The following is a 17566-nucleotide window of genomic DNA, read 5'->3' as shown; positions in this document are numbered from 1 at the left end:
GCGACACCGCCACAAGAAACCCCAGTGCCAACAACTCACGTGGATCCTTGTTGACCTCCCAAACCGGAAGTACACCCACCCTTCAAGTGAGTGAGTGAGTGAATGTTTAACGTCACATCGGCAATATCTCAGCCATATCGTGACGAGAACATTTAATACTAAACTGAAATATATGTATATTATAAAATCTGACAGCGAAGGACAGTAAAACAACTAGGATATCACAGAGTAGAATATAAAACTAGTAGCTATACCTAAAACAATTTATCTATACAGGACAATACAATGTAAAAATGGGCTATAGATTGCTAACAACTGAAGGTACATCACCATACTAGGGACCATGGGGACTTACAGTACTTTTGCTACCTGCATGGACCCTAGCTGGATTTACATCATTCCCTCAGCCGTCAGCAATTTGTGAAATCTAGCCATACAGTAAAAGGCACCTATTCTACGAAAAAAAAAACGTGGAAAGTTTGAATTTACTTTGAATGTTTGTGGACTTACGTACCCTCTCAGAAGGACAATAGTCTTACGGTACTTCAACCCCTCTTGAGGATACAGCCACTGACAAGCACAGTTATGAAGTTAAACTTCCAATAATAAAATATTTATCTATTAACAATTCAGTTAATAAGTCTAATTCTTTAAAATAAGCAATGATTAAATGAGAACTTGAGATCCTTCATAGTTCGGGAATTAAAATAGTTCTCCCTTGTGAAGGAATATTCAACACAGTCAAGCAAAACATGCTTGACTGTGATTCTTTCATCACAAGGGATACGAAACGGAGGATCTTCACCTTTAAGCAAATATTCATGTGTATATCTTGTGTGGCCAATACGACATCGTCGCATAATGACCTTTTCAAACCTGGACTGACAACCCAAGTAGGTGCAACCAATGTAGGGCTTTATTTCATGTAATTTGTTGATAGCTACTTGACTGTCCCACTTCTTCTGCATCAGATCACGAATGTAAGATCCAATGGTAGCTTTATAATCAGTGTAGGGAATAAGAAGTAATGAAAGTGGATGTTTACATGATAAATTTTTAATAGCCTGAAGAAAAGAAAAAGAGTCCGAATAGATTATGTATTATTTATGTTTTGGATGTTTCTGAATATATTTAAGAGCCGTTAATATGGTGTTAGCTTCAACAGTGAAATTAGAGTATTATCCGGTAATCTAGAAGATGTTGACAGTGGCACCGTCCTTGGACCCATCTGTAAATAAGGATATATAATTGCTATATTTATGTTTAAATTCATTATATTCTTGTTCATATTGTAGTTTCTAATTTTTTATATGTAGTCAATGTTAGGTCCACTTGGGGCCTAACCAATTGCCAAGGGAGAGAAGAAAGAAGACGGCAAGGGGCTATATTATCCAGCTCAATGCTGGCATCAGAAATAAGTGGTTTTATTCTTAAACCAAGGGGCGGAACAAGAGAGGATTTCTTATTCTATAAATCTTCATACAGAGGATTGAAAACAGAGTTATATGCAGGGCGTGACTCACTGGCATACAGTTTCCCCACCCCCATGTTCAACTCCTGTATTGTTAGTATATCTAGTTCACACTCCCTCCTAGATTCAGCCTTCGAGCTCGCTCGACTTTACCTACTAACACGTGATATCACTGACTTATCATCACTCATTGTCTCTTCACAAGCAATCCATCCGGTTATGAGCACGAAAATATATAACAAATGAGCAAAGCTCATTCTGAAATTTCTCACTTAATAGCCGCTCCACATGGTCACGACAATGTTGGATAGTAGTGAATGTTTATTGTATCTCCAAACTTCATTTCATAGGCAAAAACGACGTTGTCATCCAGGCAATATTGCCTTTCGGAACAATCTGAATAATCTTAACCACCATCTCATGATTTAGTACTCATTATTCTCCTGTCACATCACATCACGTAACAAGTCTGTCAAGTCACAATTGTCACAAGTGACAAATGATAAACTGTTATCACAGAAGATATATAAACAAATAAGAAATAATTATCTTTGATGAAACTTTCAACCTTCAGCCAGGCCTCCAGTGTCAGACTTGACCAAATCGACCATCAACTATTTTAATTCGGAATTTTGAACAGTTAACAGGATCATAATTCACAACAAATTTTAATCATTCATCACTTTATCACATCACTTCCTCAGGTTTTTCCAGTTCTGTTCCAAAACCAACATCGATCAAAGGTTTAACCGATAACACACTGATTGATTAATTACTTGTATCTTTATCAGCGGATTTGTCAAAAGACCGTGTTTATGTGTGTAGATCCACACATCTATAGTGACTACATAATGTCGTGAAGTGCGAGTGTAAAACCAACATCTTCCTTCAAAGAATTAACCGCCAATACGTTGATTGATTGATTGCTGATCGTTGGCTAACTTACAAAATGCATACAGATATGATAATAAACTAATAGGGCAATATGACAAAACATAAATACGTACATTGACTTCGTTATTTGTCAGTTCTAATAGCTTTACACCACTGGCAGATGATTAAACTTCAAAGTGTGCATTTGTTTTAATAAAAATGAAATAAAAATGACTTTACCTTTGTTGATCAGTCTATACTGAAACTATCAATTGCGCATAGTGGTGGTCACGAACCAGTCACGAATTTTAAGATATCATCCGGGTACTCACGGGAGAAAAACAATAACAAAAGGAACAACCAGTCCATAGAAATTGCTCTGCACTAGTGCCCCCTTTAAACGTTCTTACCTCCGTATGTCTTGTGCAAAAGGGTTCCCCTCACCTCCACTTCACACAACATCAAAGGCCTAATACCAGGGCTGTACTTGACGATTCTGACGTAGCGTCCAATAGTGTTGACGGCACAAGGCAAGTCTACCGTCAGACCGTCCCCTACTTTTCCTTCATGCCAATAACAGAGTTGGAGGCCGGAGTTGTTGTTGATCGTTGGGTCAGACGTATGGACCTCCACTGAAAAGTTGGTTAATCTGTCGTCTGGACAGGAAAGAAAAAATAAACCCCTCAAAACAGTACATGCAATAGTAATGTAGCTTACACTTTTCGATATATATTTTTTCAGTGTGAGATAAATGTATTTTGATAAGCATCTTCACAGCCAGAACACAGGCCTTTTCATGTAGCACCTAGCATAAGATACATTTGAGGTCACACTTTCTCACTCAAGTCTTGCTTTTGTTAAGGTGTATTTGGTTTATCTGAGTGATGCAGAGCATTCAAACACGTACTTGTATTATCATAGTGTTCTTTAATGTACTTACAGTAACTGTCCCTCCTGTTGGTGATGGACACAGTTTGGATCAAGAAGGTCTGTTGTAGATCTACCTGCCACCAGTCTAGCGACGGTTTGTTGTATACAGCAACGTGGGCGCAGCGTCTGACTATGTTGTAAGGATTGTGGTTGCCGTCAACAGCCCGATCAGATGTCAGTGATGAATCAAAATCAGAGCTTTGTTTTGTGGGCTTGTTCAAAGCAATGTTCGGCAGATCCATACCTGGGCCAAGAGAATGTTTTTGGTTAAATAAAAACATCTGGCAAATTAGACTAACAACCCTCCAACACCAGTTTCATGCGTGTCAATAGATCGACGACTGAGAGATACACTTAAACCTTCACGTCTCTGCTGACCTGAGCGTACAGCATTTTATCTTCATTCCTAGGTATGTGTAGGTGTTGGTAAAATATTGCCAAAAGAGCCATAGAATCATATACACTCACTCCTATTCATTGCTGACCGACTATTGTACTGGCGAAAATGTCCGAATCGTTCCCAGCAGAATCACTGACCTGAAATAATGTGACAACACCTTTTCTAAATGTAGATCAAGTGGTCACAGTCGCGTTATGTGTTGATCCCCAAGCCATCCAAGTCAGTAAAACCGATGACTCAAAAAACATGCTCAAATTACTAGTGCAATGCAAACTTTGTGGGGAAAAAATACACAATTTACTTTACCGAACAGGAAAAGAAATGTGGCACTGATAGTGGTTACTTGAAGCAAACATTTTCACTAAGCTACAATAGAAATGGAGGATTTGGTGCAAAATCGACAATTATGGTCAGCACATTTGCAGAAATCACACTTTGAGTTCACCCAAAATGGTATCATTATACCCCCCACACAGCATCATTCATGGTCTCCATGGACATCGATCTATGGTAACAGCGGCTGTCATTGTAAAACAGTCAGCAAGATAAATGTCGGATAACACAGCATCAAGCCTAGACTTGAGTTGTAGATTTTATAGTGTGATCGTCACACAGCTGTGAATAGACAAATTTACAGTCAGCTGAGTTACATATTGTTTAAGAATAGAACAATCAGTATCTGCTAGTTCATCATAATGAGGTGTTGCCTTAGTAAGATCAATATATATAACTAATAACTAAACTTCTTTTATCATGATCAGTTGTTCACTTACCGGTTGCATAACTTTGGCAAACAGGATGTACATAGAATTTGCATGAAATAACACAAAGGATGGTTAGCCTTTTTGGAGGTTATTTTAAATCATTTAACTACAAAATGGTAAACTTTCAGAACAATATATGTATTCAAAGTGATAAATCTGTAGTTTACTTGGTTGTATAATTTTCACTGACGATCTTTAATTTTAATTAGACATTGTGTTGGATGCATGACTGAATGAAGTGCAAGGAAAATGACATTTGTTTTTATTTCAGTAAAGCCGATGACGAGGACTCTATGAATACAGTAGTCAAAGAAACAAGTGACTATATCACGATCAAGGATGGTCAATAGGATCTTGTGAAGGTAATTTTTACTCACCTGCCTGTCATTATAAATAGCTAATGATTTAATTAATAGTGTAAAGACAGATTTATGGGTGTTAACTTCAGTAACCCAGCCAGCATGGCATATATAAATACCTTTGCCTAACAGATGAACTAAAATGTGTGAAACATGCTGTATAGTACTTTAAACATTTATTTTCAGAAGCGCTTTGTAGAGTGTGGCGGAACAGGCGTGATGATCTCAGTAGACAAGAAACCGGAAAGAAAGTGTCACACAGAACAGCAGCAGCAAAAAAAACAAAACAAAAAAAAAACCCCAAAAAATCCGTAAGTATATCTATTCGAATATTAACATGTAGCAACTCTTCTCATTACAATGTCTGATGACAGATTCTAAGTTCCGGAAATATACATTTATAACGTTTATGGATTATTGCTTTTTACATTCTTAAGATATGTAACACATGATTCAGATCATAATTTCATAAATCATAACATAAGAATCAAGTCAGTTAATGATGATATATAAACATGTTACTACACTTCAGTGACTACATGTCACTTCAGAGCAACAGATTGTGTGTCCATAAGAAAATAGGATATGTCATTAAATGTGATGAACTGCTTAACTTGTGTTGGGGTGATTAATGAAGTAAATGATTTTTCACGACACTTCCTTTTTAATAATTTGCAATCCATCTTGGCATTATGGTTTATCTGTTGATTGATTTTTGTTTAATTTTCAGAAAATTGCACTGCGCATGAAAAGCCTGAAAACTATTGACTGGCCAGATCGACGAAAGGAAAGGGTTTCAACTACACTTACCTTGGAAATGACTTCACTAGTTGTGAGTGATGAAGAAGATGCCAATTTATTGCTCTCTTACCCCTTTACCTGGGAATCTAAACTCAAGACGTCTGCACTGGACTCAGCCACAATTTTCAACGCCACCACCAAAGCTAAGGCCAACAAGCTAAGACCAGGATGCGGCATCCAACCAGAATGACAGAGATATCCGCTGAAGGATGCCCAAGTGGGCTAGTAAATAACTAATCGATCACATGAACGCAATTTTATCTGTGATAAATTAAATTTGAATTATTCTCAATGTAAAACTTTAATAGTTTTGATATTCTGATTGTATTTCAATTAATACAATTTTACTGAATCTTAATTTTTATCTATTTTCAAAGAGACCTTTATTTACTTTAAATACTAACCTAAGTTCTTTATTGCATTTCATTTCATTGTTGTATTGTATTGCATGGTGTGTGTTATTATATGTTTAGCATTGACTGACTGGGGTGTGTTTTTCTGTGTCAGCGTGAGGAGGTGCAGGAGGAGTCAAGGGATGCAACTGTTATAGCATGTTTTTAGAAATATTTTTGTCATAAGTTACAAATGTTGATCTGTTATCTAGTGCTATATCTTTTTATTATTTATTAGATATATGTTTGATCCATATTTGTCTGAAAATAAAACAGTGAATCTTATTGTATCTTTTGTTTTTCTTTCTGTATACTCGATGATTGTACACAAACTCCTTATATTGTCTTTGCCAACCAGGAGTAACAAGAATGTTTTATGCAATGACACACATTGAATGACTCCTGTGACCCGAGTAAATGAAATGCTGTGGAAAGTTTTCTGGCAACAGAAACTCTGCGGAAACTATGTAGGTCAGTTTGTAACTGAAACTCTGCGGAAACCTGATGGAGTCCTGATAACTGAAACTCTGCGGAAACCTGATGGAGTCTTGGTGACTGAAACCCTGCGGAAACCTGATGGATCTCTAACTTAACTGAAACTCAACGGAAACTTGTTGGAGCATGGGTAACGGATACCGTGCGGAAACCCTTAGAAAGTGGGTAATTGAAAGTTTCCGTCATTGCGGAAACTCAGTGTAAAAGAACGGAAACTCACTGGATTCTTGGTGGAAACTTAAGTTTCAGTCCACTTTCCATCAGGTTTCCGCACTGCGGAAACCAGGTTATTTTTGCTGTGTATATTGTTTATTTATGTACAGTCAAACCGCGTTAATCCGTACATTTCTGTTTTTCATCAAAAACGTTCGGATAGTGAAACATACGGACTACTGAAGCAAACACCACTTCAGGAGAGTTACTTCCCTTTGACATACTGAGACAAGAACACACGAACGTATACATGTATCAAATGACTTTATTACAGTTTGTAGACATAACAACTTGAATATTAACATAACAATCATTCAATGCAATGTCTGAATAGATTATTTACCAATTACTCACTTGTGTTGAAAGAAATCTCCAATAACAGTCTGTTTGGAGAGTGGCTTGAAAGAATCACGCATGTTGAGCATTGTCTCCAAGTTTTTGTCATCTCCAACACACTCGAAATAGTTTATCATTGAGTCCACACAGGCTCTCAATTGGCGGACAGTAGGAGCTGGTGTCGTTTCGGGCTCGTCGTTGGAATCTTCTGGGTCGTTGTCGGCACTTGTGACCATGGATACAATTTCATCCAATGACAGCGAGGGGCTGGTTTGTTAATGTAGTCATCAGCGTTTTCAATATCTCCATTTTCATTGGGGAAACGTTTGAGAAACTGACGAAGTTCTGACAAAGCCATGTCATCTTCATCAATGACAGGGTCAGATGGAGTGGGGATAATGTCAACATGACGGTAACAGTTCTGAATGGTGGAGCTCTTTACTTCCGACCAGGCAGTTTTGACGAAGCGAAGTGCTTCTCTGAGATTGAGCGTTTGAGGCAGGTCGTCTTCAGCACATCGGATGAAATGTTTCACGAGATATTTCTTGTAGTGGGCCTTGAAAGTTCTTATGATGCCAGCATCCATTGGCTGAATGTGAGATGTGGTGTTGGGAGGCAGGAAGTGAACTTTCACATTGGTCAATTTGACATTGGCACAGTTATGACTTGCAGCGTTGTCACACAGTAAGATCACATGTCGACCACGTGATCGCATCTGTCTGTCAAATGACCGCAGCCAATCGCGAAACATGTCCGATGTCATCCACGCTTTCTTGTTAAAACGATAGCGGACATACATTTCTGTATTAAAGTCTCTTCCGAAACATCTGGGACGTCTCGATTTTGCGATCACAAATGGCTTGATTTTGACTGTGCCGGTTGCATTCGCACACAAGGCAATGGTGATCCTTTCTTTCGATTTCGATTACTTAGAAAATCTGAAATATAGGAGATATGGTTCATAAAGATTATTAAAAGCTTCTTTTAGAATTAGAAAAGGGTTCACATCACCAATGTCTCTTATAAAATCTATATAGTTTTCACTTCTATTTTATATCCCCCCGTTTTTATAGTCATTTATTCATATATTTCTTTTAATTTTAATACGTTTGTCGCCCCAGATAAACTTGAAAAGGATGGTATTCAAACGTTTAGATCGGTTGGGAAGCGCCATAAAAAGATAGATGAGTAAGGGGATAACCTGCGTTTTGATAATCATAATTTTATCTCTAAAAGATCAAGATCTACTTGACCATGAAAATAATATTTTTATGGTTTTTGAAAAGTGGTGTTCAAAATTTAGTGAAATCATTTCATGTAAGTTTTTTGAGAAAGCAATACCCAGAATTTTAAATGGTTCTTTCGCCCAACGAAGCAGTATATGCGGACAGATGTGCTCATTAGAATTTCGCTTGGAACCAAACCATGTTGCTATGGTTCTATCACAGTTGAAATACTGAAATACACATATACGTTCACATAGCACAAACTTACTCCAAAATATGAGCCCTTTTACTTTAGCGATTCTAATATTTTCAAGATTTTCTTTTTTGGAGCATAAATCTTTATTTTGCCTACTACTCAATGTTGAAAATCTGGCTTCCACTTCATACATTTCACGTTCCTGCATTTTCTGTTTTTCGTTATGTTTTTGTTTTCGCTTAATTGAATACCCTACGGTGTTAGTTCTTATATTAATTTTAGGTATGTCAAAAACTAATTGATCATTTGCTACTAATTCAATATTTTCTAAGTTATCAAAATCTGTGGAGATATGGTATTCAAGTATAGTATCGCGTATACTGTCTGTAACAAGATGGACATAGACACTACCGCAGAGTAGGGACGAAATGAATTTCAAGTAGCCCGCTCCGCGCTCTGTGGGAGTCCTGTTTCATCTGGTCCAAAAGGTTTTCTGTTGCATTTAAATCCTAGCTGAGTGCAGACTGTGGTATGGTTTGAATGCCATGTTGTCCTAGTAAGTCAAATGTTGCTCTGGCAGTGTTGGCTTGCTGGAAGACGTGATTTTTGTAACATCCAAAATATGGTATAACGTGGGATCTTGTGAGAAATAGTTGTCTAATTGCTTGGCTAGTAAATCGAGTAGGTGTTACGTCATTTTCTCATCCTGTACCAAGATCCAGGAACACCAGATGTCAGCTAACTAGACAGACTGCATCCCACACCATGAAGCAGGGACCACCCCGTGAATCTCTTTTAACAATACTCTCACTGGAAAACAGTTCCCATGCCTTCACCATACTCTCTCGTTCGGCCATCGACTGTTGAAACACAATATCGGCTGTCATGAGATAAAACCTTAGTTATGTGGATAACGCCCATATGATGCTGAACTGCTCACTGGAGTCGGTTTGGGCGGTGGTGAGCGGAGAGGACAGGACTACGATATGGTTTGTGACAGCAGAGGTTTCTTCCATGGAAAGGTCCACGCGATGTCTCAACACTGATGTGTCTGTTGTGAGTCTCAATTGTCTGGAGTGCTGTTTCCGTCGTTTTGGGGGAAGCGATCCTGCAGATGGTTGCTTACAGTCTGTCGGTCTTGGCGTTGTGATGTTGCTGCGCGGACGGTCTTGGATGCTGTTACCGACCTCATACCACTCTTACACTCGGCAGATTGTCCCATCATAAACATTGAAATGATTGGAAGTTTGGCCAACTTGCAATAGCCCAAAGACGTGGTTCATCTGGTCTCTCGTAATTCGTGTCATGGCGATTATGTCAAGACAATCATAAGTCCAAGCGAGTTTGGGACTTGCTTTCATTGATAGGGTTATCACGATATGCACGTACAGTTTCATTCTCACGAAAGTCATTTACCACGTCTGCCTTTTTAGGTGCGGTTAGTCGATATGCTTTTTCATCAGAAAATACACTGATGTTGGAAATAACTGTGAATTTGGATTTAAAAACATGTTTACAAAACGACACAGTAATAATAACAACACCATTTTAAATTTGGGTTGAAATGCGACATTTCTTTTGTGTTTCCGAACAGAAATAAAGACATTGAGGGTAATATTCAACTGGAAGAAATAGTTGTCCAATTTGGAAGAAAGGCTTAAGGCCCGCGGTATGATCATCAAGAAAATTACTGATCCACTTGTGGCTTGAAGTGTTTTTGTTTGTTTTTAACGCCGCTCTTCACAGTTTTCCAGTTATAATTCGCCTTGAGAGGTAATGTTTACGGTGGTATAGTGCTAGTGGTGGTATAACTCAAGGACAATGTAATCATTTTTAGGCTTGCGTCGAGCACATTAACTGACGTTGATTTACCTTAAATATACGTCGATATACTGCACCTAAAGATTTAGTTTTAAAAAGAACGAAATATAAATAAATATATAATGGGTGTTAACATGTCTTGTTTCTTTTTTTATTTTAATTTAAAAGCAATACATGTATCTATTTTAATCTTTCCTCCAGATGACATGGCTAATGTGAAGAACAACCTCCGTGCGGAGAGTGCTGGGTATCGCTAATTTCTCTTCCTCTGTGTGAGTCCTGGGTAGAATGTGTCCACAGGAACCCACTGCTGGTCGTATGAGGTGACCGAATTGGGCAACCTGTTTGCTTTCGGTTGCACTCCTGTGTCGGTTGAGGACCTAGACAGATTGTAGAACATTCGGGGTTTATCAAGGGGCTGGTCATGCTAAGCCCTTTGTATGTATAGCCCATCTGAAGTTTAGACTCACTTAAAACACTCACGCAGAAGAGGTCACGAACCAGTCACGAAATATCGAATATCATCCGGGTTCTCACGGGAGAAAAACAATAACAAAAGCAACAACCAGTCCATAGACATTGCTCTGCAATAGTGCCCATTTAAACGTTCTTACCTCCACATGCCTTGTGCCAAAGGGTTCCTTTCACATCCACTTCACACAACGTCAAAGGCTTATTACCACGGCTGTACTTGACGATTCTGACGTAGCGTCCAATAGTGTTGACGGCACAGGGCAAGTCTACCGTCAGACCTCTGCCTACTGTGTCTTTATGCCAGTAACATAGTTGGATGCCAGAGTTGTTACTGGTCATCGGGTCAGACGTATGGACCTCCACTGTAAAGTTGGTTAATCTGTCGTCTGGATGTGAACAGAAAAAAATAAAATAAAAGTAACCCCCAAGAGAGTACAGGCACTGAGAATGAAGCTTACACGTTAGTTCTTCAACGTGAGACAAATGTATTTTGATAAGAATCTTCACAGACTGGGAAAATATTTCCAGAACACAGCTCATTTTTACGTTGCACCTAACGTACGATAACACTTGCGTTCACTTGATTCTCACATAAGTATTGATTTTGGTAAGGTTTATTTGTTTTATTAAGTCTTATACGATATTCCAACTGACACTCGTGTCAGTGTGAGGCACCAGGTCAGTCATCAAAGTGGAAGTCAGACAACTGGCAATCTAGTTCACTTTTTTGTCTACCCCTATGACAAATGTAAACTGACATGGCTCCAAACATTCATTCACTAAACGGAAATGGTACTTGGAAAGACGGTAGGGAGTATAGTACCACAGCCACAATACTCAGATTATCTTAGTTTCATTTCATGTTACGTCTTCCGTTTTTACGGAAACATCGTAGTGTTCTTAAATCTACTTACGGCAACATTCCCACCTGTTGGTGATGGACACAATTTGGACCAAGAAGGTCTGGCGCAGATCTACCTGCCACCAGTCCATTGAGGTTTTGTTATTTAGTTCAACGTTTCTGACTTCGGCATTGGTGTTGTGGTTGCCGTCAACTGCTCGATCAGATGACTTTGACCAATCATCATTAGAGTTTTGTTTTGTGGGCTTGTGCAAGGCAATGTTCGGCAGATTCATACCTGGACCGAGAGAATGTGACTGTTGGAAACACATCATACAAAATAGACTAACAACCCTCCCAAACGCGCCAGGTCTGTGTCAGTAGATCGACGGGTGAATGAGAAACCTATGGCGTCCTGCAGCTACGGACCTGGCATTACGAGATCTGTACGTTTTTACCATACGGCATTATATTAAAAAATCCTGATCAAGGTGTTTCATTCGGAGATATGTATAGATAATGGTGGGATATTGCCAAAAGAGTCATACAATTATATGCACTCACTCACTTATTCATTGCTGGACTGCTGTTATTGGCAATGGTAATAATGTCTCCATGTGAATCATTGGCCTGAAATAATGTGGCAGAACCTCCTCTAAATATATAGGAAATGGTCACAGTAACGCAATGTGATTCCCAAGCTGGATACTACGGCTTTAACTGAGAGTAAAACGAATGTCAACGAAACATGATGCTGTATGTTGCATTCTTACAAATGACTAGTGCAGTGCACATTGTGTGGCAACAGCAATGCAGAGGTAATCGGCATCTCTGAACTTTTAACGTCATATTCATTTTCTCACCTTCACATGTTCTGTGCAAAGGGGTTCCTCTCACCTCTACCTCACACAATGTTAAAGGCCTATGACCGGAGCTGTACTTGACAATTCTGACGTAGCGTCCAATAGTGTTGACGGCACAGGTCAAGTCTACTGTCAGACCTTTACCTACTGTGTCTTCATGCCAGTAACACAGTTGGAGGCCGGAGTTGTTGCTGATCGTTGGGTCAGACGTATGGACCTCCACTGTGAAGTTGGTTAATCTGTCGTCTGGATGGGACAGGAAAAATAAACCCCTCGAAAGAGTACATGCAATAGTAATGTAGTTTACACTTTTCGATATATTTTTGTTTCAGCGTGAGACAAATGTATTTTGATTAGCATTCTCACAGACTGGGAAAATATTTTAACACTTGCTTATTCATGTAGCACCTGACTTGATGTATTTGGATTCACACTTTCTCACTCAGGTCTTGCTTATATTATGGCTACATTGGTTTATTAAAGTCTCATAAGGTAGTCAAATATGTGCTTGTATTGTCCTCTTAAAGATTTCGTTTTATGATAAACATGCTATTTTTATTTTAATATCTGTTATTCACGGGTAACTGTTCTTCTTTAACATGCTCTTAATTTGTAATGCTATTAATTTATTATACAATAATGAATTGTTCTCGTCACGATATGGCTGAAATATTGTCGATGTGATGATGATGATGATGATGATGATGGTGATGATGATAAACTATCCAAAAAAAATTAAAAAGAAACGCATAGTCGACTTGTATTTTAAAACATCTATTGAATACATATCGTGTTCAAACAATCGTCAAAATATTTTTGTGGGATTTCTTAGAAGGATTAGAAAGGCATCGCTACAAAGCAACAGAAATCACCTTCCAGTTGATATTGTGCAGCAAAGAGCATTCATTGTCTGACAATAAAATTCCAGATTACTTCCAGAAATTGGCATTCGTTTTGAAGGAGTTTCAAGGTCAGATCACTACGTCATGTTTTGACTCAGAACATCGCCATTGAACGAATGCGTGCTGGAGATTACCACTCTTATCTTGCAAAGCGTCTGAGCATGATGTCATGACTTGCAGCTCGTTGCAACCAAACAGCTACAACAAATGCCGTCCCCGTACAGACATCGAATTACCATTACAGCCCAAGATCGGTACATTCGGGTAGTGCAGTTGCGTGATCGTACTGCCTCTTGTGAGAGCACAGCAGCCAGGATGCTAGGACTTCAGGAGATATCCTGTCAAACTGTACGGAACAGGTTGATAGAGACTGGTTTGAGAGCCTGGTAACCCTGCGTCTGGGTCGTGCTACATCGTCACCATCGCGCTCAGCGACTCCGTTACATAAAAGTATCCACTTGGTAGTATAGACATTACCTTCTTCTTAACTGGTGTACAATTTCATGCACTAAAATCTATTTGTGGATGAGTTATGCATGTTTAAAAATACAACATTTTCGCAACAGATGTCTCGTCTTTACGTTTCATTTATTGGATAGATTATTAACTCACTCACTCGAACACACACTGTCAGTGTGGTTCACTCAGTCGTCAGTCAATGATCCACTCAGTGACTTTGACTTCCTCAGACAATTGTAAATTGGCAGGGATTTGAACATTTGTTAACTAAATGAACATGGAGGTTGGTAAGACAGTAGGGACTATTATCCTGCAGCCACAATACTCAGATGCACATAGTTTCATTTCATGTTATATATTTCTTCTTACTAAAAATCGTAGTGTTCTTTAATCTACTTACTACAAGCATCGCCCCTGTTGGTGATGGACACAGTTTGAACCAAGAATGTCTGGCGTAGATCTACCTGCCACCAGTCTAGCGACGGTTCGTTGTATACAGCAACGTGAGCGCAATCTCTGACTATGTTAGTGTTGTGGTTGCCGTCAACAGCCCGATCAGATGTCATTGATGGACGATAATCAGAGCTTTGTTTTGTGGGCTTGTTCAAAGCTATGTTTGGCAGATCTACACCTGGACCGAAAGATGCAGTTGTTCAAAACACATCATACAAAATAGATTAAAAACCCTTCAAAAACAGACTAACAGCTGTGTCAATAGATCAAAGAAATGAAAGATACACTAAGCTTTCCTGCCATTACTGACCTGGCAGTCCGAGGTCTAATGTTTGAGCGTGCGTCATTTTATCAAAAATCCTGATTGAGTTCTTCCATGTCCAGGTATGTGCTAGATGTTGGTGAAATACTGGCAAAAGTGCGATACAATTATACACACGTATTCATTGCTGAACCACTGAACCACTGACGCTAATTTTCGAAAAGTTCAAACACAATCACTGAAGTGAAATAAGGTGACAGGACATTTCCAAAATATAGTGAAAATGATGACAACATCGTTATGTGCTGATTCCTATGCTGAAACAAAGGTATTAACTGTGAGTCAGTAAAACAAGGAAACAGGCTGTAATTAACAGTTGTAGTATCACAAGGTACAAGTGCGGTGCAAACTTTGTGGCAGGGCAAGTTCAGAGGTAACATCATACATAGGCAGTGACTATAGAAATAAAGACAATGAGGGTAGTATTGAACTCTCATAACAGCTATCCAATTTTGAAGAAAGGTTTAGGCCCGCGGTTTGTTCATCGAGTACAATTCTGCTCCTCTTGTGGCTTGGGTCTTTTTTGTTTGTTTTTGCCGCCCCGTATCGCACTGTTGAATTATTAGCAAATGATCGTCATGTTAGTGTTTAAGATGCAGTGCTTACAGGCCTTTCCTGAATCGAAAAAGATCGACTCTACATGTTGCTTGCTGATAAAGGGATTCCTGACAAACGACTCCAGTCGAACTAAATGGTCAACGGTACTGCGATATTTACGAAAACCACATTGGATATTTGTGATTAAATTATTAGATTCCCGGTACCAAGTTAATCTGTTACTGACCACATGTTCCATGGTTTAGCAAACACAGCTAGTCAAAGAAATGGGCCCATAATGGATCGGTATGGTCACGTCCAGGTTTGGGAATAGGTATAACTATGGCATCACGCCAGGATGAAGGAAATTTACCAGATGTCCAAATTTCATCGAAAAATTCAATAATGTCTCTAAACAAGATTCCGGTAAGTTTTTGAGGAGTTGATAATGTATCAGTTCCTGTAGCAGTATTATGGAATTGTTCAAGAGTAGTTTGAAGCGCATGAATAGAAAAGATTTCGTTATAATTTTCCCCATTATCTGAATGAAAATTGAGAATTTTCTTTTCCTGTTGTTTTTGGTATGTTTGAAATTGATGAATATAGTTAGCTTAGGAAACCCAGTTTATTTGCGATATCAGATTTATCAGTCAGCAGTTGATCTTCGCATTTGAGATGGTGTATGCTTGATTTGCTACCCTTACCTTTAATTTTCTGGATCATGTTCCATAACGGTCACATTGGCGTTCGTGAATTTATCTTTGAAACATAATTTTGCCACGATTGGCGTTTGGTTTGCTTAAAAGTAAGCCGGGCTTTTACATTGAGTATTTTAAATGTATTTAAATTATGCACCATTGGATGACGACGGAAATATTGCTCAGCCTTCTTCCGTGCTTCCTGGCTTGTTTGCAGTCTGCAGTAAACTAAGGTTTACGTATGTGAGAAATAATGGAGGATTTTGGAAAACATTCATCAGCTATTTTGTGAAACCAATCGGAAAAGAGCTGTATATAGACGGTAACATCAATGAAAACGTCTGCTGTTTGCTTTTCTGAACAAAGAGTTTCATAGCGAGCCCAGTCTGCTTTAGTAAAATTCCATCTCGAAAACAGAGGAACATCAGATTAATTACAGTTTTGTTTTTGACTTGAATACAGTAGGAAAATGATTGATACCACAGAGGTCATCATGGACTGAACATTCAAATTCATTTAGTACGGTGGGATGTATAAAGAACACAAGGTGAATATTCAGTGTCACACCTACTGCAACAGCTTGGAGAGGGGTGTTCATATCCAGAGGTTCAAAGCTGTTACGAACCTCTAAAGAATTGTTGAAAGATACGTCAAGGTGCTTAAGAGCTTTTGCTTCTTTCTTTTGTGTTGTTTTCTTTCTGCTTTAGAAAAGACAGTTTAGTTTGGTTCAGTTTTTTCCCAGTTTGGGGTTCTGGCACAGATTTGTGGTGTACGGTCAACTGTTTGAGACTGAGGGGTAGATGGCACATACTTCACCTGAGCGGGTGGTAGAATGGACCCGGTTCTATCACTCGGCACAACATATCAAGCCCTGTACTTGGAGATTAGTGTTGTACATATTATTTGGTCTTGGCAGTTCAGATTAAAATTATGATTAAAATCATATGTAGTATGTATCCATAAAATTGTCTTGAGTCTTATGTCAGAAGGCGGTGGCACATGAACCAATCTGGTGATCTTGATCACTGAATTTTAACTGTCTAGATTGTTGTTATCGGCCAAAAAGGCCTGACAATACATCTAGTGGACACATACAAGTTTTCAGGTTATATTAACTGGAGTATAGCACCAGTATCCCTGCAGCTGGTGTCCTGGAGATTCTGTGGAAATTGGCATCGTCCTTGTTGACACTCCATGGTGGGTGCAGGGTGTAGTATATATATACTGGTTTTGGATCATCTGGCGTGGAAGCCTCCAAACTGCCACCTCGGCTCCCACAGCCACGAAAAGACGTGGAGATTTTGTGCAAATCTAGTTCTGGATGACAAAGAGTGTCAGTACAAATTCCATAGGTGGAAGTTCTCAATTGATTATTGCATTTTTAAAGAATTAGATTTGTTCAATGATTTTTCAAGAAATGAAAATTTTACGCATGGACGTTTTAATTAGATTGTTAGTGGCTGTATCCTCAAAGGGAGTTAAAGTATCCCAAAACTTTCAAAACTAGATTTGTTTGATTAAATAGTTCCTGCAATCGCAAATTACAGAAGGGATGGTGTAAAATCAGTTAGGGTCCATGCAGGTAGCAAACGTCCCCCCGATCCCCAGTATGGTGATCTACCTTCAGTTGCTGGCGATCTAGAGCCTGTTTTTATCGTTCTATATAGGTAAGGTATTTTACACGGATAGCTGATAGCATCCGTTATCAACCCCTGAAGCACATACCAGAATTATGCTTAG

The 17566-nt window shown here is 38.9% G+C and overlaps 3 protein-coding genes across 3 annotated transcripts in view; all 3 read right to left on the bottom strand.

Annotated features, from left to right (window-relative positions):
• The window catches only part of LOC137257557 (uncharacterized), a 57724-nt gene extending 54208 nt beyond the window's left edge, over positions 1-3516 (bottom strand). The window contains exons 1-2 of the mRNA XM_067794882.1: positions 3285-3516; positions 2755-3000 (exon numbers count right to left, since the gene is read on the bottom strand). Of these exons, the coding sequence (XP_067650983.1) occupies positions 2755-3000; positions 3285-3516 (478 nt within the window). The remainder of the gene's footprint in view (positions 1-2754; positions 3001-3284) is intronic.
• A 3672-nt stretch (positions 3517-7188) lies between these two features.
• Positions 7189-7833, bottom strand: LOC137257556 (tigger transposable element-derived protein 6-like). Its single transcript, XM_067794881.1, has one exon. The coding sequence runs from the start codon at positions 7831-7833 to the stop codon at positions 7189-7191; it is 645 nt and encodes a 214-aa protein (XP_067650982.1).
• Positions 7834-7883: 50 nt separating this feature from the next.
• On the bottom strand, positions 7884-14616 carry LOC137257555 (uncharacterized). The gene is made up of 6 exons (XM_067794880.1): positions 14580-14616; positions 14217-14447; positions 12456-12701; positions 11666-11890; positions 10892-11137; positions 7884-7972 (listed from the first exon to the last, which is right to left on the bottom strand). Exons 1-6 carry the CDS (start codon positions 14614-14616, stop codon positions 7884-7886), a joined length of 1074 nt encoding a protein of 357 aa, XP_067650981.1.
• Between the last annotated feature and the right edge of the window lie 2950 nt (positions 14617-17566).

Source organism: Haliotis asinina, chromosome 12 (genome assembly GCF_037392515.1).
Source record: "Haliotis asinina isolate JCU_RB_2024 chromosome 12, JCU_Hal_asi_v2, whole genome shotgun sequence".
Lineage (NCBI taxonomy): Eukaryota > Metazoa > Mollusca > Gastropoda > Lepetellida > Haliotidae > Haliotis > Haliotis asinina.
The sequence above is the reverse complement of the archived record's forward strand: the minus strand, read 5'-3'. Positions and strand labels throughout refer to the sequence as shown.

Bases quoted from the DNA above. Each gene is read 5' to 3' on its own strand.
- LOC137257556 (XM_067794881.1), bottom strand. From the start codon at position 7,833: ATGTATGTCCGCTATCGTTTTAACAAGAAAGCGTGGATGACATCGGAC.
- LOC137257555 (XM_067794880.1), bottom strand. From the start codon at position 14,616: ATGACGCACGCTCAAACATTAGACCTCGGACTGCCAG. The intron at 12,702-14,216 runs GTAAGTAGATTA...TGTCCCATCCAG, and splicing joins CAACAGGGGCGATGCTTGTA to ACGACAGATTAACCAACTTC. The intron at 11,891-12,455 runs GTGAGAAAATGA...CTCTCGGTCCAG, and splicing joins TTTGCACAGAACATGTGAAG to GTATGAATCTGCCGAACATT.